The sequence below is a fragment of the Anabrus simplex genome, chromosome 3, assembly GCF_040414725.1.
Source record: "Anabrus simplex isolate iqAnaSimp1 chromosome 3, ASM4041472v1, whole genome shotgun sequence".
NCBI classification, from domain to species: domain Eukaryota; kingdom Metazoa; phylum Arthropoda; class Insecta; order Orthoptera; family Tettigoniidae; genus Anabrus; species Anabrus simplex.
In genome coordinates this window covers 430777293-430802768 of record NC_090267.1, presented here as the reverse complement: position 1 = coordinate 430802768, position 25476 = coordinate 430777293, and the positions used below count along the sequence as shown (strand labels likewise).

The window sequence follows — 25476 nt, the reverse complement described above, 5'->3', positions numbered from 1 at the left end:
AGTCAAATAGAAAGACCTGCACCTGGCGAGCCGAACCCGTCCTGGGATATCCCGGCACTAAAAGCCATACGACATTTCATCACTATTGCTTGTTTCTGTGGTGGTTGGTAGTGTAGTGTGCTGAGAGGAAGAAGAAAGTGTTGGAACAAATACCCAGTCCCCGAGCCAAATAAATTAATCAAACACGATTAAAACCCCCGACCCGGCCGGGAATCGAACCCGGGATCATTCAAATGAGTCGGACGAGAAGAAGAAGAAGAATATCGCAATTTAAATACCTTGGTGAAACAATTAAGGAAACTCGACTCGAAAAAAAAGCCAAGCACACACAACTAAGACTTTACAATACAGTCATTAATTCGGAATGTCTTTATGGATCAGGAACGCTAATTTTTAACAGAAAATGAGACTTTGAAAATATTTTTTAAAAATGAACGCAGAATCATAAGAAAACTTCTAGGCCCAAAACTCTCCCACGGACAATACAGACTCAGAGGCATACAGGAAATCAAACAATACAGTAGACAAATATTCACAGCGACATTAGGAAACGAGGCTTAAGGTTGTATAGACATACAAAAAGAATGCACCCAGAGAGACGTACAAAACAAATAGTCGAATTTTACGAAAACAGGAGTAAAGCCAAAACGGGTTGGTGAAATCAAAACCGATCTGAAACAGGCAGGAATTACACCAGATGCCCAAGACTGGATAATATTTAGATCCAATATTCACAAATGGCAAGATGACCAAGAGGAAAAACTAAAGAAGACGACTCAGTCTGCTTTCGTAAGTGCACCGGACAGTCGTGCCGGGTGAGCTCGTCGGTGGTTACGTATTTGACTCGGACGAACGGAACACAGTGTAGCAAGCGTATTTTGTGTGTTAGTGCTACGAATCTAGTACTATTGAAATCATTATTATTATCTCTTAGTTATTCACTACTTAAGTGAAACTGGGTTACTTATGGATGGTGGAATTTACGGGGAACAATGCCATAGAGAATCTTCCCACATCTTTACATTCTACAGTTCTCACCCTCAATGAACACCAGCATTACGGCGTAGAAATGATGGAGCCTCAAACTAGTACAGTCCAGAAGCTTCAGATGGATCACCAGTCACACAAGGGAAAAAAAAGAAGAAAAGAAAAAAAGAAAAGGGATAGCGGTAACAACAGTACGCGAAACTTTTAGTGATACCTGTTTTTACGCGGGCGAGGAGTAAGGAGGGAGCTCTTCCGGTTTCGGCAATACTGCCAACTGAATGGAAATGAAATCTGAATTGAATCGATAGTGTGATTGATCGATATGAATTTTTAAAACCTTTATTATCTTGTATCAACAACTGTGTCTCAAACACACACACGCACGCACACACGCGCGCGCGCGCACACAGTTTTTTTTGCTATTTGCTTTACGTCGCACCGACACAGTCAGGTCTTATGGCGGCAATGGGACAGAAAAGGCCTAGGAATGGGAAGAAAGCGGTCGTAGCCTTAATCAAGGTACAGCCCCAGCATTTGCCTGGTGTGAAAATGGGAAACCACGGAAAACCATCTTCAGGGCTGCCTACAGTGGGATTCGAACCCACTATCTCCTGGATGCGAACTCACAGCTGCGCGCCCCTAACCGCACGGCCAACTCGCCCACACACACACACATTATATAACATTTCTCGATGCGAATCTTGTTCCTAGCTTTTTGGCTTTGCTGTGTAAACAACAACAGTACTAGTACGCCATCGGTCGCCTTTACTTACGAGTAGTACCACTATGTAAGGTAAACAATAGGTTCGGGATTAGTAGCAACAGAGTGTGAATCAGGATGGGTTTTACAGCAACCGTGATTAATACCACTACATTCCTAGCCTCTGTATACTCCATCCTGTGTCTCGCCCATACAGGTGTCTCGTTCGAGTCTCTTCTGTCGGCCTGTAATGTTAGTTATCTGTAGTGTGTTTTTAATGAGTAATTTAGCTAAATTTATATGTTGGGTTGCCTGAAGGATAATTATCACTGTGCGTAGTAAGAAAATATGTGTGGTGGTCATCCATCCAGTGGGTGACCACGCCCGATATTGTTTAACTCTGTAAGTGTGTTAATTGTCTGTATGTGTGTGATGTTTATGTATGTGTCATATGCCCGGGAATACGATCTCATTCATTGGACATGACCAGCACAGCGGTATGTATGTATTGGTAAGTGGTAGTGTTGGGTGATCGCCCATCCAAGCACTGACCACGCCCAATGTTGCTGGACAGTGAACAGTGAGACAGTTACCACGGCCGACTTGATGCGTCGCTCTAGCTAGCTCCGAGCGCAGCGAGGTATCCAGTCGGCCGTGCAGTTACCAATGTTGTTCGCAGTGACGACCACTATTTGTAAAGCAAGGTTTACATTGATGTGAGTATGCGGATGTTGAATTTAATTAGCATCGCTAATATGCAGCATGTATGTGTGTGCACCGCCTCGTCTTCGGATAACCAGTGCTTCATTTTTGTGCTAAGAGGGCTGTAAGATGTTAAGGCCAGTATTGGTGTTGGAGGAAGTGAGGAGTTGCTGTCTTCTTGGTTGGAATTTGAGGGGGGGTGGGGTACTGTTTAGGTGTTTCAGGGTCTCGGCTACTCGGTCCACCGAGGGGGCCCTGAATTTGACTGGATTTGGTGTTGAAGTAAATTGAGAATAAGGGGTAGTAGGTTATTGTTAGGTGCGTTGATGAGAGGGGTGGGGGTGGTAAGTAGAGGCGGGGGTTGAGTTGGTTGTATGACTGGCTGTGATTGTGGGTAGGCTATGTGTTTTTGTGATATTTCTGTTTTATTACAGTTTTGAAATATGATCAACCAGGGAACGATGCTGCGTGATTGCCGTGGCAATTTGCGCAGGTAGCTTGGTCACGTGGCACTGTGCAATCACGGTGTTGGTGGTGGGGACCACCACACCGGTTACATCTGGTCTTGTTTTTGCATCTCGCGGCATGGTGATTGAGTTTCAGACAGTTATAGGAGAGTATGGTTAAGGAGGGATGAGGAGGACGAGGTTGAAGTTCGGCTTTGAAATGTGGTGTGGGAAGAAGGGGTGTTTTGAAACTAGTGGGTTGTTTCATTTAATTTTGGCTTGTGGGTGGGTATGCTGTGATCGTGGTTTCAGTGGTTGGCGGCTGGGTGGTGGTGGGCTTTGATTGGGTTGATTTGTTGGTCCTATGTGGGGGTGGGAGTGGGGGAGGGAATGGTATGGTTTGGGTGTGAATATCGGAGGCTGCGGGATAGGTTTGGTAAGATTTGTCCTGAGTATCTGGAGTTGTTTGAGTTTCTTGCTGCTGGATGGAAGGAGTGGTTTGAGTGGTGGTACTTGCAGTGAAATGGGTTGGGTTGGTTTGGGTGATTTTCGTCTTCAGTTTTCTTCTCTTGCAGTTGGCATCTTGAATTTTCCTGGAGTGCTGGTTGTCATTGTTGACTCTGGGCGTAGTTGTTTGAGATGCTGCTTCTGCCGTTGATGGCTTGATGTGAGATGTGGGGGTGGAGAAGTTTTCAGTTTGGGTTGATTGGTTAGCTGTTTGAGCTGGAAGGATGATTTGCTGGTTGACGTCGTTGTTCAAGGGGTGTATTATGATAGGGGTTGGGATGTTTGTGTGCTCAAGCGCTTCCAGAATGTTGTAGATAGATTTATTGCAATAAGGAGTTTCCAGTAGAAGATTATTATGTGACTCCTCAATACCACTACATGCGTTTGCACCACGGGCTTACGTCGCCTGTAATTAGTACCATTATGTGAGAAACACCACGGGTCTGGGCGTTTCCTGTGATTAGTACCACTATACGAGCGACACCGTGGGTCTGCGTTGCCTGTGATTAGTACACCCATGTGAGGAACATCATAGGTTTGCGTTGCCTGTAAGTGGCGCCGCAGTGTGTGAAACACCACAGGTCAGCGTTACATGTGCGTATTACATTACCTGTGAGTAGTACCGTAAGGTGTGGAATACCGCGAGTCTACGCTACTTTTGATTAGTACTGCAACACGACAAATACCATGGTTTTACTTTCCTAGCGATAAGTACCATTATGAGGGGCCGGTGACCTGGATTTTGGACCCCTTTAGACTACAAGCATCATCGATTCAGGGTTGAGCTTTAGGAGCAGTCCCTTGGTCAGTAATACTATTGTTTTACGATGGTTTCTGGGAATGTGGGGCATTGCAGGTCGGATCCACAGATTGTTTTAAATTCATTTTCATCCATTCATTATTCGTCATCACGTTTTGAATTCTGGTCAGTGGATGATTTTGGTCTTTTAAATTGTCATTACATTTCGTCTCATATCATACTATTAGGATCCGATGACCTAGATGTTAGGTCTTTTTAAGGAACAAGCATCATCATCATCATCATCATCATCATCATCATCATCATCATCATTGTGGTGATACCCGAGTTTGAAATGGAGGCAGAAAATAATGAAAGAAAGGGGGCGGAAATCCACGTAATTTTCAATTTACCTTGTAAGAAATAAATGATTTATGTTCATTGCAGTCGATGTATTTTTACTGAATACACTAAAGAGTTAGGCCAACAACATCAAAAATTATTTTGCAACGTACGTAATGAATTATAATTTTTGCTATTCAATGTGAAAATGAATTGTCGTATGGCTTTTAGTGCCGGGATATCCCAGGTGCAGGTCTTTCTATTTTACCCCTGTAGGCGACCTGCGCGTCGTGATGAGGATGAATTATGATGAAGACAACACATACACCCAGCTCCCGTGCCATTGGAATTAACCAATTAAGGTTAAAATCCCCGACCCGGCCGGGAATCGAACCCGGGACCCTCTGAACCGAAGGCCAGTACGCTGACCGTTCGGCCAACGAGTTGGACGCTATTCAATGTTAAGAGGTGCTTTAGAAACATTTCTAATAAGGTGGATAAGCTGTGGCTTGTGGTTGCTTGGGTTTAAATTATCTGATAAACTCGCCAACAATCCAATCATGCTTACTGAGAATAACATCAGTTAGGTTATTTATTTGGAGGCATACTGTACATCTATTTGGTGGTTGCATTTACATTGTTGTTGTACTTTAATCTTGGATAGTAAATATCTATGTCCTCACTCGTAATGAAACTTCCTCGCCATTTGGAGGATAGCTATTATCATCGGACGCTTGATAAGTTTAAAATACTATTTTCAGAAATACAGTGAACAGGGAAATTCACAAAGTAGACCTACAACAACACTGAGCAAAAAATCAAGCAGTAAACTTGTTGAATTATATAAGATATATTACTTTTTGCTGAAAGAAGAACAGGAATTTTACTTTAGAAATACTGTCATTCCCATCCAAGGAATTGTAAATCGTAGACCTGTACCTATGTAAATTCTAACACAGAAATGATTACATGTTAGTTTTCTTTGAATATATAAATATTTTAACTGGCCGTTTACATCAAGCGCAGTATAAATCAAACCGGAATATCTTGAAAAGGTCAGTTTTCTTGCGATTATAGCGGTTTACCGAGCTCGATAGCTGCAGTTGCATAAGTGCGGCCAGTATCCAGTATTCGGGAGATAGTGGATTCCAGCCAGATTGTCGGCAGCAGTAGCAACCCCCTCTCGCCCTCCCACTTTCTGGAGAAAATATTGCGTCCTTGAAAAGAATATTCCCAGTAGCTGATATTTAGCGAATCTTCCCGTTGAACGGCAAAATAGGTGGATGTGGCCAAACCGTAAACCGTAAACACTTAAAACATTGGTGTACAGGAACAATGTATGGGGTGACTTCACACCGCATATCGTAAATAGACAAACTGTCCGGGAAAAACTGAGAATCGAATTGTACTACACATGTTTGAAGTGGGGTAGTCTCTTGTTTACCATTGTGATAGATTTTCTTCATCATACTGTGTACACTGAGAATGCTAATGGGGAAACAATAATGTTTTATAGGAGCTTTTCATCACCTAGATCACGCATGCAAACCGAGACGCACTGTGCAGATTTCTGTTGTCGCCATAGCTGAAAGTTAGACATCTCCAGGTTTGGAGGTGCGGTTTAGAAGTTTTCGAGTGTACAGAGGTGATTGTGTGGGGTGGAGCAGCTCTCATTATTTCCTCTCAAGTACGACATAAGAGGGTCCCTTTGAACTGAAGATAAGTGCCATCTTTACAGGCCATAGCTGTACGGATAGACCTGACTCGCAAGGCTTTTACACTGATATTAATGTATTGCCCTGTCGATGTGATTGAGCTGAACGAATGGTACACTGATATCATAATTCGACCCACCATACTTAATATGTGACGACCTAAATGCACATTGTGAGGCCTGGGGTTGTGCGTTCACCGATGCTGCGGGTACTGCCCTATTGAATCCTATCGACGAATTTAACTTTGTTGTTTAAAATGATGGATCTCCAGCTCTCGTCCCTCGAATTGGGCAACGTCCTTCTGTTGTTTATGTTACATTGTGCTCTTCTACTCTCTTACCGTGGCCTGTAAAAACCTGCCATTTGTCACAGGTTCGGACCATTATTTAATTGAAATGCTGTTGCATAATCATTATATCTCACCATGTACCATTTACCCATCCACTAAGTGGAATACAAAACTTGCAGACTGGTATGTCTACACTTCTAAAATCGAAAACTATCTTCAGTTATTGTGGACTCCGTTATGAAAGGAATAAATTCTGCTGCACGCCTTTCAATACCTGAAAAGCACTTTTACCGGGCGAGTTGGCCGTGCGCGTAGAGGCGCGCGGCTGTGAGCTTGCATCCGCGAGATAGTAGGTTCGAATCCCACTATCGGCAGCCCTGAAGATGGTTTTCCGTGGTTTCCCATTTTCGCACCAGGCAAATGCTGGGGCTGTACCTTAATTAAGGCCAAGGCCGCTTCCTTCCAACTCCTAGGCCTTTCCTATCCCATCGTCGCCATACGACCTATCTGTGTCGGTGCGACGTAAAGCCCCTAGCAAGAAGAAAGAAAAGCACTCAGACATTCTTAAAAGAGGACTTCCAACTCCTTGGTCGGATCGAGAATGTTCATCGATGATAGTTTAGTGTAAGTAAGCGTTTAGCCAATACCGCCACCTGTCTACTTGGAATAATTATGTGTTGCACCAGCAGACAAATGTCAAAGTAAAATTTTTCTTGAAACAATGAAAACGTCAAAGCTGGAGGAGATTTTGTGAATGCATTAATAAAGATACCCCTCTAACTAATATTTGGTCGCAAATTAGAGGCCTCCTGAAAGATAGCCACATTGAGTCCTTCCAATCTAACATTGCAGAGTTGGGAGAACAGTTAGCCGACATTATTGCACCTCCGTTCGTGCCCCAACACTGGAATATTAGAGGGCTCCATCACACGACTGTACTTAATACCATCCCACACAGAACATAATTTTACTACTTTTCAGTGCAATGTTGCTACAATACAATGAATGGATGACGTCCACGATGTAATCACTTTCTCATACGATCATTTACTCGTACATTGGATGAATTTCAGCGGGCTGTTAAGGTCTGTAATAATACTGCTTAGTAAATTACCTCTCTCGGCTCAACTTCACAACGTCCAGATTTTAAATTCCATTTCAACACATGGACCACTACCGGAAGGCTACTACTCAAATCGTGGTACGCATATTAAAGTCCGGTAAGGATGCAACATCTTACAAACCAATAGTTTTATCATCTTGCGTGATCAAAACGCTAGAACGGATGGTTAAAAACAGATGAGAATGGTTTCTGGTACACTACTGGTTATTGTCATTATCTCCACATGGATTTCGAAGAGGACGTGGAACCGTGGGTCATCTCAACATACTCACCACTGACATCGAGTGAACTTTCCAATCTCGGGGTTATCTAGTTGCGCTGTGTTTGGTCATTGGTTCTGCTTACGACAATGTGGACGTATCTCTATTGCTATCGCACCGACACAGGTAGGTGTTAGGGCGACGATGGGATAGGAAAGGGCCGGGAGTTGGAAGGAAGCGGCCGTGGCCTTTTAAAAGTACAGCCCCAGCATTTGCCTGGTGTGAAAATAGGAGGTGGTGGTGATAATTTTTTAAGAGGATGTACAACTAGGCAACCATCCTCTATATAACCCTAATCAGAGAGAAAAAATGGAAGGGATCCGACATTTCGAAAAATCAAGATATTTGCCAAAGAAAGACAAGGGCCACAAAGGGCGAGAAAATGAAAAACTCCCTAGGCCTCAAGAACTTACTAGCATCGGGGTCGGAAAAGAACAAGAGTTGACCAAGGGAGATCGAATAGGATAGATGAAAGTGAGGAGGCTGGTACAACCACGGAAAAACTTCTTCAGGGCTGGCGACAGTAACCATTCAGCCAATGAGTCAGACTAAAAATTCCACTCATAAAAGAAAATACTAAAAACGAAAATAATACACAGACAAATATCAAATGTCAACCTCAGTGGAGCAGTCTGTTTGTTGTTCTGTTTCTGTTCCCAAGACAGCGAAGTTCGATCCCTGAGGTCGATAGCATTTCAGGGTGTTTGAATGAGACAACTCCGTGTCGTCAGCTTTCGGCGCGTAAAATAACTGCGAGACAAAATTACGATATCCTGGTGTCTTCAGAAATTGAAGAAATGTTAAAACAAATAGTGTTAATATATTGCACCCATAAGCCGAAAATCTCCCTCACGACAGATAAGTGGCAATATAATACACCCGACAATTTCAGATAGGATAAATAACTGAATCTGTCAAGTACAAATCTCGCCTTATCCAGGATAAGTGATTAGGTGCTTTCTCAGAAAATAGAAAAACTCCTACGAAACAAACCGTAAACATTTGAAAAATACAGTTATTGCTGTTATTTTCATATAAGTGATATAGTCACTCATGCATTAGTTATGCCAGAAATCTTACTCAAGTCATTTGTCAGTAAATCAATATTTAGACGTGAATAAGGAGGGTTTTACTTATGACATCTGTGGATAAGATTGTTGAGATCATCATATTTTCTGGTCATTCATTTCAGTAATTCTCATATCAACTGTTATTACTTTTATCTCAGAGCATTAATGGGCAAATTTCCACTTTTCGTAACAAATTTGCATTATTTTAACACATTTACAACTCTACAAACTGTCTTCATTTATATTTTCTTTTTCAAGAACTTAATTTTCAATTCTCATTTGATATTCTTCATTCATACAACTTGTGCTAAACGTTTTATCTATATTCTAATTTCCTGTATAGTGAAGAGAAAGCACATTTTTGTAAAATGCAACATTCACATTTTTTCCGAATTATCGACAAAATATTTTTTTAGTAAATTACTCACAGAACTGGAATATCAGAAGACTCCATCACACGACTGTACCTAATACCAGCCCACTCAGAACAGAATTTTACTACTTTTCAGTGCAGTGCTGCTACAATAACGGAGATTGGCACATTCCTTTAATGTAGAAGTTCTAGCATGGATCACGCAAGTTGTGCAAAAACCGTCCTAATGGATCCGAAGAGCTTTGCATTCAATAGTAAAGTAAGATTCAAACTGCAGCCACCTCACGCCACCCGGGTATCACGTCAAATTAAAATGCCTGCACAATGTAACTGATGATGGATTTATTATTATTATTCATGCCATTTTTTTTTGACTTGTTCATATAATTTTTAATGAACTGGTGAGTCATGATAGCCGACTGGCATCGTCACTGGCTTCTCGTGGAAGCAATCGTACTTCGAATCCCGACAAATGAGATGGATTTTTGAAATGTATATGCCTCGTCACTGTGGTTTGATTTCTAGTTTGTTTGTTTGTTTGCTTGTTTTTTTCTTTCTTCGTTTGGTGATGGATTAACGTTGCAGTAACTCAGGTAGGTTTTCGGCGAAGTAAGGATGGGAAAGTGTGGAATTGGGAAGGAAGTGAATGTAACGTGGTTTTAATTAAGACACAGCCGAGCATTTGCCTGGTGTGAAACCATGGAAAACCATCTGGAGGGCTGCCGACGGTGTGATTCGAACCAAACTCTACGTATCAACAGTCACATACGACCTTCAAATGTTCTTGTTTTATGAGTTACTGACATTCGATGTGGACCTATTTCATCACCACGGACACTGTAATTATTATTATTATTATTATTATTATTATTATTATTATTATTATTATTATTATTATTACGTCCAGCTCCATGGCTAAATGGTTAGCGTGCTGGCGTTGGTGACAGGGGTTCCGCGTTCGATTCCCGGCGGGATCGGGAATTTTAACCATAATTGGTTAATTCCCTTGGCACAGGGACTGAGTGTATGTGCCGTCTTCATCATCATTCCATCCGCATCACGACGCGCAGGTCGCCTACGGGTGTCAAATCAAAAGACCTACACCAGGCCTCTCTGGAGGCCACACGTCATTTATTGTATTTATTATTATTATTATTATTATTATTATTATTATTATTATTATTATTATTATTAAAGAGACTTTATTGTGACGGAGTTAGGGCTCCTTACATTTAACCACATTAGGCATATAAATAATCTCGTAATTTACAATATAAATTTTACAATTTAACAACATTTTACAACTTAATATAGCCTACAGTAACAGTATAAAAACTGAGATGACGTAACCTAAATATATTTTAATTTTAAACTATAAAGTATAAATTACAGCTACATTCTGTAACACATTACAATAAACAACCATATTCATTCTTATTCATGCATCCCATTTTCTTCTTCTTTTCTTCTTCTTCTTCTTCTTCTTCCGCTTTTCCCACATCTGTGGGGTCGCGAGTGCGAACTGTGTAGCACATGTGAATTTGGCCCTGTTTTATGGCCGGATGCCCTTGCTGAAGCCAACCCTATAATGGAGGGATGTAATCACTATTGCGTGTTTCTGTGGTGGTTGGTAGTGTAGTGCGTTGTCTGAATATGAAGTCGAAAGTGTTGGGACAAACACAAACACTTAGTCTCCGAGCCAGAATAATTAATAGCACGCGATTAAAATCCCCGACCCGGCCGGGAATCGAACCCGGGAACCTCTGAACCGAAGGCCTCATTGCTGACCATTCAGCCAGTGAGTCGGACTTATTCATGCATCCCATTTGCACTCGAGAAATCCTGGAAGTGCTTATAAAATAACGCTGGCTGAGGGTTTCCAACTTAGTCTTAGATTTAGCGCCCCTAATGTCATTGGGGAGTTCATTTCATCAGTCGTGGTGGTGACTGTGAACGATCTGTTGTAGGTTGTGGTTCGATATACAGGAATTTGTAGCGTGCATTGAACAGGTGTAGTGAACTAAGGTAGCGAAGTCGGGAGGACAGGTAAGGTGGAGTGCTTTCAGAGAGCACTTCATACACCGACGTAGTCGCATGGAGTTTACGTCTGTCATTCAGTCGTAACCAAGATAACTGTCTATAGAAGGGTGATACGTGGGCACATGGACGTACGTCGAATGCTTACGTAATACATGCATTTTGGGCACGTTGCTAATTGTTTAAATTAATAAAAACTGTATCGCAGTATTCGAGAAGTGGAAACAAAAGTGACTAAATTAACTTAATTTTCAGGGACCAGCGAAATATATTTTTAAACCGCTTCAGGGCATGCAGATTTTTTATACATCTTTTTGCGCACATTCGTCACCTGTAGCGACCAGTTTCATGTTTCGCTTATAGGCACATCAAGATTCATCACTGATTTACAATATGGAATAAGTGCTACAGGAGGAATATGGTATTGTTTGTAGATGTTTAAGATTTTCGAAGTGCATGTGATTGTTGCTTGCGTTTGAGGTTGTTACTCGATGCATAATTACTTAGAAGAATTAAATCCGAGTTAACTTGTCGCACAAAACTCTGAATTTTGTCTGCATAAGGTCACGACACACAGTAATTATTCTTGTTTCTACTGAATAAAGATAATGTACTTGTAGTTGTTACGATCAGAAATGACATGAATGATGATAAAGAAACACTGAATACCGAATAATACCAAATAAGATTATGACATCTCTCGTCTTTCAAAACATCTGCATGTCAGTTGCCATGTATTATTATTATTATTATTATTATTATTATTATTATTATTTTGCTAAATGACTTTACGTCACATCGACACAGACAGGTCTTATGGCGACGATGGGATAGGGAAGGCCTAGGAGGTTTTATTTTTGCTAGTTGTTTTACGTCGCACCGACACAGATAGGTTTTATGGCGACGATGGGACAGGGAAGGGCTGGGAGTGGGAAGGAAGCGGCCGTGGCCTTAATTAAGCTACAGCCCCAGCATTTGCCTGGTGTGAAAATGGGAAACCACGGAAAACCATTTTCAGGGCTGCCGACAGTGGGGTTCGAACCTACTATCTCCCGAATACTGGACACTGGCTGCACTTAAGCGACTGCAGCTATCGAGCTCGGTAGGGCTAGGAGTTGGAAGGAAGCGGCCGTGGCCTTAATTAAGGTACAGTCCCAGCATTTGCCTGGTGTGAAAATCAGAAACCACGAAAGATCATCTTCAGGGCTGCCGACAGTAGGATTCGAGCCCATTATTATTATTATTATTATTATTATTATTATTATTATTATTATTATTATTATTATTATTATTATTATTATTATTATTATTACCGAATGGATGAACTGCAGTACGGGAGGTGGAGGATTCGAGCCCCACTGTCAACAGCCCTGAAATGATGTTCCGTGGTTTCCCATAAATAATAATAATAATAATAATAATAATAATAATAATAATAATAATAATAATAATGTCACTGGCTTTACGCCCTACTAACTATTTTTCGGTTTTCCGAGACAATCAATCAATCAATCAATCAATCAATCAATCAATCAATCAATCAATCAATCAATCAATCAATCAATCAATCAATCAATCAATCAATCAATCAATCAATCAATCAATCAATCAATCAATCACCACTGATCTGCAATTAGGGCAGTCGCCCAGGTGGCAGATTCTCTATCTGTTGTTTTCCTAGCCTTTTCTTAAATAATTGCAGAGAAATTGGAAATTTATTGAACATCTCCCTTGGTAAGTTATTCCATCCTAAGGTTATTCCAATCCCACGCTGAGGTGCCGGAATTTAGTCCCGCAGATGTTCTTTTACGTGTCAGTAAATCTAGCGACGCGAGGGTGACGTATTTGAGCACCTTCAAATACATCGTACTGAGCCAGGATCGAACCTGCCAAGTTGGGGTCAGAAGGCCAACGCCTCAACCGCCTGAGCCACTCAGCCCGGCTAAAGAATTTAAAAGATGGTGAAGCCGCTGTTAAAGCGAGCTATGTGATAGCAGAGCTGATAACAAAAATTCCATATGTTTTAGAGTCTGAATTTGTAAAGCAGTGCCTTGTGAAAACTGCCGAAATTGTGTGTCCCGATAAAGTTCAAACTTTGAGAAACATTTTCTCATCACGAAATGCAATGACGAGAATTACTAAGTTCGCTGGCTTTCTTATTTTAATATTCTTAAACACTTTTAGCTTCTTCTTGAGGAGATTAGAGTATTTTTTGGAAATCAACTACGTGACGATAATTGGCTTCAGGATTTGGCATTCATGGTAAACACTACAGGACATTGGAATGACTTTAATTTAAAGTTACAAGGTACAGATCAGGTAGTAATTCAATGTATGATCATGTCAAGTCTTTTAAATTAAAGAGAAGGGCAACTGAAAAGTGACATCTTAATTTTCCTACCTGCCAGGATTTCAAAAAGTTCCACAGCGCTTCTGATTGCAGTCATTATAGTTCTAACATAAAATAACTAATTAATGATTTTTAAAATATGTTTGGAGGTTTCAAATCATCTGAAGATGATTTCTCTTTGGTTAGTGATCCATTCTCCTTTGATGTTCAGAAGACAGAGCGATAGCAACGTCCAAATGGAACTTAGGCCTACTGACATCCATTGTGACACTGTGCTGTAAAATAAGTTCTTTGAAGTTGAGTTCCATAAGTTTTAGTATTTGCCAAGCTGGTACTCATGCGATATCTACCTATCTCTATGAACAGTTATTGTCACTTATGAAGTACAACAGAACTGCCCATAGATCAAGACTGATATCACAATATTTATCCTCCATTCTGAAAGTGGCATCATCACAAAATCAAGTAGCTGACATTGAAACTCTGGTTTCTAAAGAAAAGGTGTTAGGTCTCAAATAAGTAGTAATAGGAAATGTTTACTCTGTTCTCTAGAAAATATATATTTATATAGCAGTTAGTTAAAAGCTAGGTATATTATAGTGAAATTGTAATAATAGTAATTATATAACTGCATTGTTTTTATTATATAGTGTGTGATTTTTTAATAATGAATTTAATGGTATTGCTTTACGTCCCACTAACTACTTTTGCCGTTTCCGGAGACGCCGAAGTGCTGGAATTTAGTCCCACAGGTGAGTTGGCCGTGCGGTTAAGGGCGCACAGCTGTGAGTTTGCTCCGGGAAATAGTAGGTTCGAACCCCACTGTCGTCAGCCCTGATGATGGTTTTTACGTGGTTTCCCATTTTTCACGCCAGGAAAATACTGGGGCTGTACCTTAATTAAGGACACAGCCGCTTCCTTCCCACTCCTAAGCCTTTCCTATCCCATCGTCGCTGTAAGACCTAACTGTGTCGGTGCGACGTAAAGCATATTTTTAAAAATGTCCCGCAAGAGTTCGTTAACGTGCCAGTGAAACTACCGACACGACGCTGACGTATTTCAGCACCTTCAAATACCGCCGGTCTGAGCCAGGACCGAACCTCCCAAATTGGGGTCAGAAGACCAGCGCCTCAACCGTCTGAGCCACTCAGCCCGGTATTTTTTATTTCTTTATTCATCATACTGTTTATCCAATATTAAGGGCCTCTGTGGTTCAGGCGGCAGCGGTCCGTCCTCTCACCGCTGGGTTCTGTGGTTCAAATCCCGGCCACTCCATGTGCGATTTGTGCTGGACAAAGTGGGAGCGGGACAGGTTTTTCTCCGGGTACTCCGGTTTTCTCTGTCATTTTTCATTCCAGCAACACTCTCCAAAATCATTCCATTTCATCCGTCAGTCATTAATCACTGACCCAGAGGAGCAACAGGCTTCAGTAGGTGGCACAATTCCTATCATCGTCGCTAGATGGGGGCTTAATTCATTCCATTTCTGACCCGGTCACTGAATGGAAACAGGCTGAGGATTTCTATACTCAATATTAACGTCCAGTGAAAGAAACATTGGCCCGCTTCTGTGGTGTGGTTCGTGTGATTAGCTGCCACTCCCGGAGGCTCGGGTTCGATTCCCGGCTCTGCCATGAATTTGAAAAAGTTGTACGATGGCTGGAACGGGGTCCACTCAATCTCGGAAGGTCAGTTGAGTAGAGGGGGTTCGATTTCTACCTCAGCCATCCTCGAAGTGGTTTTCTATGGTTTCCCACTTTTTCTGCAGGCAAATACCGGGATGCTACTTAACCTAAGGCCACGGCCGCTTCCTTCCCTCTTCGTTGTCTATCCCTTCCAATCTTTCCATCCCCCCAACATAGCAGGTGAGGCCGCTTGGGCGAGATACTGGTCCTCCTCCCCATTTATATCCCCAACCAAATGTCTGACGCTCCAGGACACTGCCTTTGAGGCGGTAGAGGTGGGATCCCTTGCTGAGTCCGAGGGTTCCCCTGTGGGTGGGGGCGGTAGAATAACACCCACGGTACCCCCTGCTTGTCGTAAGAGGCGACTAAAAGGGGCTCTAGGGGCTCTGAACTTTGGAGCGTGGGTTGGTGACCACGGGGACCTTAGCTGAGTCTTGACATTGCTTCCACTTACTTGTACCTGGCTCCTCACTTTAAGCTATCCTATCCGACCTCCCTTGGTCAACTCTTGTTCTTTTCCGACCCCGATGGTATTACGTATGGAGGACTAGGGAGTCTTTCATTTTCACGCCCTTCATAGCCCTGGTCTTCCTTTCGGCCGATACCTTCAATTTTCGAAGTGTCGGACCCCTTCCATTTTTTTCTCTCTGATTAGCGTTATATAGAGGATGGTTGCCCAGTTGTACTTCCTCTTAAAACAATAATCACCACCACCACCACTGAGTCCGAGGGAAAAAGCAACCCTGGAGGGTAAACCGACTAAGAAAGAAAAAAGAAACATGGAAAGCTCTAATAATTAGTCTTCTCATTTTGCTGTGCGGCTCTTGGAAGTTAAAATGTATCAGGCGAATTAGCTGAATTTGACATATCTGCCTTAGGATATTGACTATTTTACGTTAATGAAAAAATAAATCTCACAGCAATCGCTCTGTTTATATTTACATAAAATTAGTTTGTATGAATAGTTTAGCATAATATTGCAAAGAAGAAAATATAAAGTGCGCTACCTTGAAATGGATAGCCGGCGAAGCAAGGCCGCATCATAGACGGGCTTGACGCGTGATCGGTGATTGTCATATCTGGTGAGGGTTGCTGGTCCACAGCCTTCTCTATCCGCCACCACAAGCATACACACGCTTTACTACATTTGATGAAAGTCAGACACCTTGAAGAGTTCCAGGTACTCTTGAGAATCAAGTCACTGATATGTAAACACGGAATGCAAGCTTTTAGCGTGCATCGTTTTCATTTTAAACTCGATAATTAATGAAAAGAATGGCTATCCTGAAAATTTCCAAAAGAACAACATCTGCTACATTTACTGTTTGTGTGATACAATTGAAATATTAATCGGAAAGAAATTACAATGTCCTTGAATCGTTTGATGTGACGAAGTGAAATATCTGTTCGAGGTGGACGGCCGGTCACACGCGCATGTTCACCACTGCTCTCAGCAAACCAGACTGATGCTGTTACACAGGCGCGGATCAGATAGACGCGTCTCTGCCACCACAGGAGGGGGCGTGGCCATCACTCACTCCTCCTCTTGGAGGCGGGGCGCTGAAGAACTTAATTAATTCACACAGATTCTCATACGCTGCTGCAGTAATCTGTCACCCAATGTTAGATTTCACGCTAAGTGTAAAAACACTGAGAGGATTTATGATCCTAGGTGGAAGAAATCTTTACTGAATTTTACCGTGGAGGTACTGCACTTGATTAAATCGGACATCGACATTAATCCTCATAGAGTTCGTTAGAGCGAACATAATCAGCCGGCACCTGTACAAAGCGCCGTTACTTTGATGTGCCGTCTTCTCCCCGCACTTTCTCCTCCTCGTTAATTGAACTGCTTTATTTCCGGAACCTCTGAATTTAAATGCAAAGTAGTTCAGGTGTCGACTGCATACGAACATAATGTTTAATGTTCGAGTGACCTAGATGAGGGGTTCTAAACCCATTTTAGCCGAGACCCAAAGAAAACTACACGATCAACTTGCGCGACCCGTATGTCTGTTTTGAAGTTTAACAGCGCTCAGTAAAGATAGCAAAGCAAAGCCAAGCCACGAAGGTCCTTGGAAGGGTGGAAGATAAAGGCTTCCACTATCCGTAACCTCTGCACTTGGTGGGGTTGAGTGAATAGCTCTACGCTTGACCACCTTTGCCCCCAGGAATTAACCCGGTACTCATTTCTTGTGTAGGCTGAGTAAACCTCAGGGCCATGTGCAAATCTCATTTCTTAACTTTTTTTCTTCCTGATGAGGAATCGAATCCACGTTCTTCGGCTGAACCGAGCACGCCTTCGCCAGGCAGCCCCTGCTAAGTAATAGGTTTTTTTACCGTGTAAATACGAAGGCTTATTCGTTATTGTGCCGACTAGAGTTATCATAAGCAATATTACAAAATGTAATAATTAGTAGGACTCAAGTTTTAATGACATATTTTTATATCCATCACCGTTTGCAAACTAAAGTGAAATTAAAGACATCTCTAGCTTTTGTAAACATGATAACACGGTTTTGATTGGTCTTATAATTAAGTCGTATTTGACGAAAAATGATAAAGACCTAACATAAAATAATATATTTGGCCATGTTTGTTTTACCCGTTTTCCATGTATTGTTCAAATGTTTTGTGCCGATAATTCTTTCTTTCTTCCTTTCTTTCTTTCTTTCTTTCTTTCTTTCTTTCTTTCTTTCTTTCTTTCTTTCTTTCTTAATCCGCTTACAATCCAGGGTTGGTTTTTCCATCGGACTCAGCGAGGGATCCCACTTCTACCGCCACAAGGGCAGTGTCCTGGAGCGCGGACTTTGAATCGGGGATACAACTGGGAAGGAGGACCAGTACCTTGCCCAAGCTGTCTCACCTGCTATGCTGAACAGGGACCTGGCAGGGGATGGAAAGATTGGAAGGGATAGGGAAGGAAGCGGCCGTGGCGTTAAGTTAGGTACCATCCCGGCATTTGCCTGGATGAGAAGTGGGAAACAACGGGAAACCCCTTCGAGGATGGTTGAGGTTGGAATCGAACCCTCCTCTACTCAGTTGACCTCCGAGGCTGAGTGGACCCCATTCAAGTCCTCGCACAACTTTTCAAAGTTCGTGGCAGAGCCGGGAATCGAACGCGGGCCTCCAAGGATGGCAGCTAATCGCTCTAACCACTACACCACAGAGGCGCACCGTGCCGATAATGCCAAATAATTTCGTTCTTGTGAATTAGAGGGGGCTCAGGGTGATTAAGCTGAAGAAGTTAGTGTAAAATTACACAGCGTGCCAAAACGAAACCCTGAATGAGCAACGTTGTGTAAAATCACTGACATTCTTAAGGATAAAGTAGCAGTATCAGATGAGAGTGAACCTGATCTTTCCAGCAGCAATTTGTTTTCAAATGTGCCCCTGTTACGTCGTGTGACGTAGAACGCAGTTCTTTCCAAGTACAGGGCAATGTAGGCCATGTCTACCCCTTCGTCCTGTTTCTTGATACAGGGTCAGGGATGTGGTAAGATGGCATGTTTTTAAGGCCGGATGCCGGATGCCCTTCCTGACGCCAACTTCAATTGAGGAGCTAATGACGATAAAAATGAGGTAAGGAGGTGGAAGGAATCAGCTGTGGCCTATGGAGAGGAACTGTCCCATCATTTGCCTTGAAGTGAAAATGAGAAAACACGCAAACTATTCTCAGAGCAGCCGACGGCGTGGTTCGACCCACTCGTCTCCTGAATGCAGAGCCGCAGTACGTTAACACACGCTGCCAGTCGAAGACAACTTGAAAATGCATGTCGCCATCCAATGCAATTCTGATTTTAAAAAGACTGATGTACTGTAGGCTGATATTATTTTGCATGTGATTTAAAAAAATACATTTCCTAATTTTCTCGGGAAAATAGGAAAATCCACAGGGTGTTTCCAGTAATTCGATCGGGTCAAGAATGGAATGAATGAAGCCCCCATCGAGCGGCAAGGACAGGAATTGTGCCGACTGCCGAAGCCTGTCGCACTCCTCTGGGGCAATGATTAATGACTGACAGATGAAATGAAATGATATTGGAGAGTGTTGCTGAAATGAAAGATGATAGGGAAAACCGGTGTACCTGGAGAAAATCCTGTCTCACCTCCGCTTTGTCCAGCACAAATCTCACATGGAGTGACCGGGATTTGAACTACGGAACTCAGCGGTGAGAGGCCGGCGTGCTGCCGCCTGAGCCACGGAGGTGCTTCGCGGGAAAATAATCCAGTTTAATCTGTTTTGTATGGACTCGGTGGTGGTGGTGGTGGTGGTGGTGGTGATTATTTTTGCTTAAGAGGAAGTACAACTGGGTAACCATCCTCTCTCAACACTAATCTGTGGAGGAAATGGGGGGGGGGGGGAGAAGGAAGGAAGCGAAGAATGAAGGTATCGGCCAAAGGAAGACAAGGGCCACGAAGGGTGTGAAAATGAAAGACTCCCTAGGCCTCACAAATCTAATACCGTAGGGGTCGGAAGAGAACAAGGGTTGACCAAGGGAGGCCGGATAGGAAAGATGAAAGTGAGGAGGCTGACACAAGTAAGAGGAAACTATGTGAGCGCACATGGTCGCCAACCCACGCTCCCAAGTTGAGAGGATAAATATGACTAACTCATACTCCAGTGACCAATCTGGTGTAAGAATATCAGAAACCTCATCCAATCAGCAGCTATCTATCGCCATAGTATTATCGTTTCCGTATTAAGTTATCATGACTAACTACAATCCTCAGACCTCAAGGCAGGTTTCGATTAATGACAATATGGCCGTGGGTGCGGGCCAGGCGTAGGTTAAATGTGATCTTGGATACGAGGAACTAATAATTGTGAAATAGCTATATCGAGTCCGCGTGTGATCGTACTTCGTGATTTTCAGTACTGATAAGGAAGTATTTGTATCGCCAGTTGCTTGTACGTGGAAGCTTAAAATAACTTTAGGTTAATTATTTCGTGTTTGAACGTGGTACCGTAGGCCTATGGGTTGTGTGTTTGTTTACCTCTGCTTTTGAGTGGTGGTGTTATAATTATTGGTGTTTACTTAGAATGTAGTTTGCATATATTAGGCTAACATGGATCGATCGTGTTGTGTACCTCTCTGCAGGTCAAATTACGGAAATTCTTCGGGTATATCTGCCCTCAGCGAAGGATAAAGTCTTCGAGAGGAATTGATTCGGTGCATTGATAGGGAGATTTTTGCTGCAAGTAATGAAATTGTTGTGTGCATCAAATATTTTAACTCTAAGTTGATTGTCCGCCAAGATATTGTATTTTCCCGTTGAGAATAGTGAACCTAATTGCATCCCTAGGAAATATCTATAACTTGTCACGTGAGGCATGTCTAACCATATTCTACAATTACTTTCCGCATTACATTTATTTTCCTCGAGGATGAAAGGGGTCTAAAGAGCATAAACAGCAACAGCCACTGACAGACGAAGAAACATTTAAATGTTGGTGTGAAGAAGATAAGACAGATATTTTCAGTCATTTACGACAAAATTGTGAGTCCATTCAATGTGATTGCGGAAGGTTATAATGTTCTGAAGACCTACTGTAGATATTCCATCGATATGGAGGTGACGACTGACCTAGAAGTGCAAGTGTATTTTAAAATTAATGCTTTACTAGCAGAAAAATTAAAGTTGATATTAGGATGTTAAGGACAAGGTGACCTGAAGTGTGACAGATAGAGAAATTGTGAAATTCTGGTAAGTCACCTTGGTAGTTATGAAGCGAGTAGTATTGAAATGAGTGACAGAGTCTTTATTTTGGGGAAGTTCCTGAAAAATAAAACCCTTGTTTTAGCCTTGTGTTAACCTTTGAAAGTAACATTGATAATTAATGTGTGGAAGTTTGATGTTCCTTAGACAAAAATTATAAAGGAGTGTGTAAAACTTCTGGCCAGTATTTTTTTAATCAACAATTAGGCCTAAACGATCTCAAAACATCAAAAGAAATTGCCAAGAAACTGCAAAAGCAGGGAACCGAGAGGAATTGTTTGATGTGTGTAGTGTTAGTTTTAGTCAACTTCAATATTTTAGTGAATGATGCATAATGTTAATAACCGGAAAACTAATTATTTATTTGATGTTGTGTCGATATTTTCTGAAGTTCATATTCATGTTGAAAATTGTTAGGTGTTGATAACGTGATGTATGTTGAAGTACAGTTTTCTGTTGCCAGTCATTTAATGTCGCACTAACAGATCAAAGGTTTTCGCCGACGTAAAGATGAGAAAGAGCTATGATTGGGAAGGCAGTGGCCGTGGCCTTAATTAAGGTACAGCCCCATTATTTGCCTGGTGTGAAAGTGGGAAACGACAGAAAACCATCTTCAATCTTCCGGGCTGCCGATAGTGGGATTCGAACCTCTTCCATCTTCCGAATGCAAGCTCACAGCTATTCACCCCCGACCGCGCGGCCAACTTACTCGGTGTAATGCTTTTAAAATTTGCTCAAAGCATCTTACTCTCCTAGATACAGAGCGACTTAGACGTGAGGTTAGGGTCGCGGAGGATCGCTACCTTTCCAATCTTAGCCGTTTCTCATCGTTCCGTCGCCGAAAAACTTCGATGTTGTTAGTGCGACGTTAAACGAGAAAGAATCTCCTAGATAAAGAGCACGAAAAGTTACTATTTCTCTTGTACGTATCAACTGCTAAGTTTTTTGGAAACCTTCGATAAACATTTTCGTACTACAACATTCTCACGACCATTATTAGGTTATTCCTCGCCATGTCAGGTTTGGTCCGATTCGGCAGCCATGTGTTTTCTATATTGTGTTTTGAGTATTGCAGTTGGTCCTGTAATCACTTCCGTATTATCGCACCTACGTGCACTTGTTTTTTTATATAAATTCATGAGAAAAGCGCACTCAAACATCTTTATAGCTTCTTTGCTGTAATATCGTGCTTCAGTTGGCTTCAGTAATCTATTTACACAACTGTGTAGCAACGACCTATATTATACTGTACATAGACTGGCTGGAAGACCTAATACAGCGCTCCTAGCTGAGTAAAGTAGCAGCACGTCTGCCATGTTTTCTGGAGGCACTCTTCATCTGTTAATTGTCAACAACGAAAGATGCCTAAATTGTGTTCTACAATGAATTGCACGAATAGAGGGAATACAAGAAGAAATATATAAATCAAGTGAGTATTTATTCCTTACTGCCACCAGAGAACATGGCGGAGCACCTTTCAACTTTCTTCAAAGATGGCAGGTCTTCCTCCAGTCCATGTAGTGTAATGTAGGTCGTTGCTGTGTACTTTTCATAGAGCCTAAGCGTATATATTTGTAGACTGCGGCACAAAGAGTTTAAATGCCAAAATAAAACAGTATATTTCCGAGCTGAAAGTTTTGTTCTCGAGTGACCTCGAAAGCTGAATTTTATTTCTAGTTATCGAAATTTTGATATATAGAGAATTCCCGTCTTTGAGGATTGCACGTAGGGCTTAATCGAATCACGTGTAACTACGGCTTGAAACTGTCGTAAGTTTTATTTAACCCACCGCCGTCTCGATCCTCTTATAGGAGGATCGAGACGGCGGTGATTTAACCATATAACCATATAAAAACAAACTCTAAGTGTTTTGTCATTTTAATTACAACACTTATTATTTCGTAAGTCGTTGAAAACAAAACACATAGAGTAGAGGAACATGTATTTTCACACTCAAGCTTCTTTTCTTCCGCATAGCTTTCAACAACAGTTATTGCTGTAAAAACATCTTCATTTATATTCGATTGACTCTATGTAGGATCGAAGATTAGTCAGTGCACTTACCGTCCGGTCTAGTGACGATCCAACTGCCTGTGGTGAACAGATAAGATATACTGTAGTACGTTAAGGAACAATAACACACAAAAGTTAAATTGCACAATTAATAATGTACAAAATTCGAGTTTACAGAATATTTTCAGCGTCCATGGAGGAAACGTTTACTTCGAGAAATGGAGACATTCGTGTAATACAGCGCTCCTAACTGAGAAAAGTAGCAGCACGTCTGCCATGTTTTCTGAGGGCACTATTCAGCTGTTGGAAAGATGCCTAGCAGAGAAATAAATACACGTGAAGAATAGAACAGACGGCAGGGAAATTGAAATTATTTCGAGGTACTGGAAATTCGAGTAACGGAGGTTCGAGATATTATTATTAATAGAAAATGCGCACAATGTGCAAAAATTTATATGGAAGAACAGAATTTTTTTAGGATTCTGTTCTAAGTACACAGTACATAGCATGATACCTGTCGCATTGGAGGTTACATCTTTCACACACACACATGTTTGTCCGGGTTCGTGAAATCGTTTGTTCGCACATATCTTGTAGTGGAACCCATGAGTAGCAAACCCTGTTATAATATGTCTGAGGTTAAAGTTAGCTTGCTTCCAATCATTGGTTGTCATAGCATCAGTGGAATAAAACTCACTCCATATTTCAGATCTTTTTCGTTGTCTGTCTTTAATGAATTTTTTATAGTTCACGGTAGAAGGCAAACCGTGACTTATCCTTAAATCTTCTATGAAAGATGTTTCTCTAGTAATTTCGTATGAGAGTCCTGAAAGGGTATATTTTGATAGGCCTAAAACAGCTTTCAAAAACCGAGCTTTCACTTTTTCCACTGCAGCAAGATCATGGAGGGGTAATTTGGGCCATATGATTCCGATGCCATATGTTAGGCTGGGTACAATTATGGCATAAAAAAGCTTCATGGCAGTTTCTAGTGAGAGCGGTTGTAAGTTTTGTATATCATGAATACCTTTTATTGCTGTTGTTGATCTATCTTTTATATGGATTCTGAAGGATTTGATTGTTGTTTGAAGAGTAATGCCTAAGTATTTAAATGTGTTGACTATTTCTAATGGATTATTCTAATTAAATATTTTATCGTTTGCTGCTAAATTTCCCCCATTTCTGAAGATCATTTGTACTGTTTTCTTACCGTTGATTTTGAATTTATTATCATCTTTCCAGGCAGCTATGCTGTCCAATCCTTCTTTGTTGTTTGAGGTCAGGACCATGTCATCTGCATACATATACAGTGATAAGTTTGATATGTCCTTAATTGATTCGACAATGTCAGAGGTTGCGATGTTAAACATCAGTGGGCTGATGGGATCTCCCTGTAAGACTGCATTTGTTTGAATAATCTCAGACGAACTTGATGTGGAGTCATTAATAATTACATAGTTGAATGCTAGAATATTTCTTATTAATTTAACTAGTGGGTGTACTTTCCCAAGAATTTCTTCGAGTTTCTGAAATAGTAGTTGTCTGTCTAGTAGATCAAAAGCTTTTGTATAATCAATAAATACACAGTAGAGCTTCCCTTTTGGATGTCTCAAAGATTCTTCTATATCATCAATCAGGATTTTTATTGCGTGTAGTGTGCTTCTGCCTTTACGGAAACCAAATTGCTCCTCTGGCAAATTGTTGTCTAATTCTTCAGTTAATTTATTTGTGAGTAACTTGGTATTTTAATATATTATCCAGTGCAACACCTCTGTATGAATTCGGATCTTCTGAATCACCTTTGCCTTTATATAATACTTTGATTGTCGATTTCCTCCAACTAATGGGGATGTTTCAAAGTTCAACGCATTTATTTAATAATTTTGTCCAAATGTCCAAGAATAGATCTGCCGTTTGTTTTATATGTTCGTTAAATATGTGGTCAGGACCTGAAGATTTTTTGCTTTTGACTGATTTAATAACCTTTTTCCACTTCAGCACTGGTAAAAACTTGTGAATTAATGTTTTCACTATCATTAGAATCAAAATTGAAGGCCAACTGGATACCAGAAATGTTTAGAATTTTGGAGAAGTGGGATTCTCAAATCTGCATGTCTGTGTTATTAACACGTTGTGATTTTCTTTTTCTCAGTGCTATAAATGGATCTCTTTTTTGCTTCCTCTGCAAGTTCTCTAGCTTTAGTTTCTATATGGTTTAACTTTCTCTTTTGTATGAGGTCTTTATATTTCCTCCTAGCCAAAGAGTATTGTAAGAGATCATCTTGTCGATTAGTTTCTCTTGCGATCCTTAAGAAATGTAATGTTCGTTGTCTTTCTTGAAATCATTTTGAATCAAACCATATTTTGGATTTCCTCCCTTTTTATGGAATAACTGCGTCTAGAATGATATTTTCCAG

The 25476-nt window shown here is 41.3% G+C and overlaps 1 protein-coding gene across 1 annotated transcript in view; it reads right to left on the bottom strand.

Annotated features, from left to right (window-relative positions):
- The window catches only part of LOC136867395 (protein gooseberry-neuro), a 103421-nt gene extending 86984 nt beyond the window's left edge, over nt 1-16437 (bottom strand). Inside the window, exon 1 of the mRNA XM_067144582.2 lies at nt 16333-16437. Coding sequence (XP_067000683.2) covers nt 16333-16402 — 70 coding nt within the window. The 5' untranslated portion in view covers nt 16403-16437. The remainder of the gene's footprint in view (nt 1-16332) is intronic.
- Nucleotides 16438-25476: the final 9039 nt, after the last annotated feature.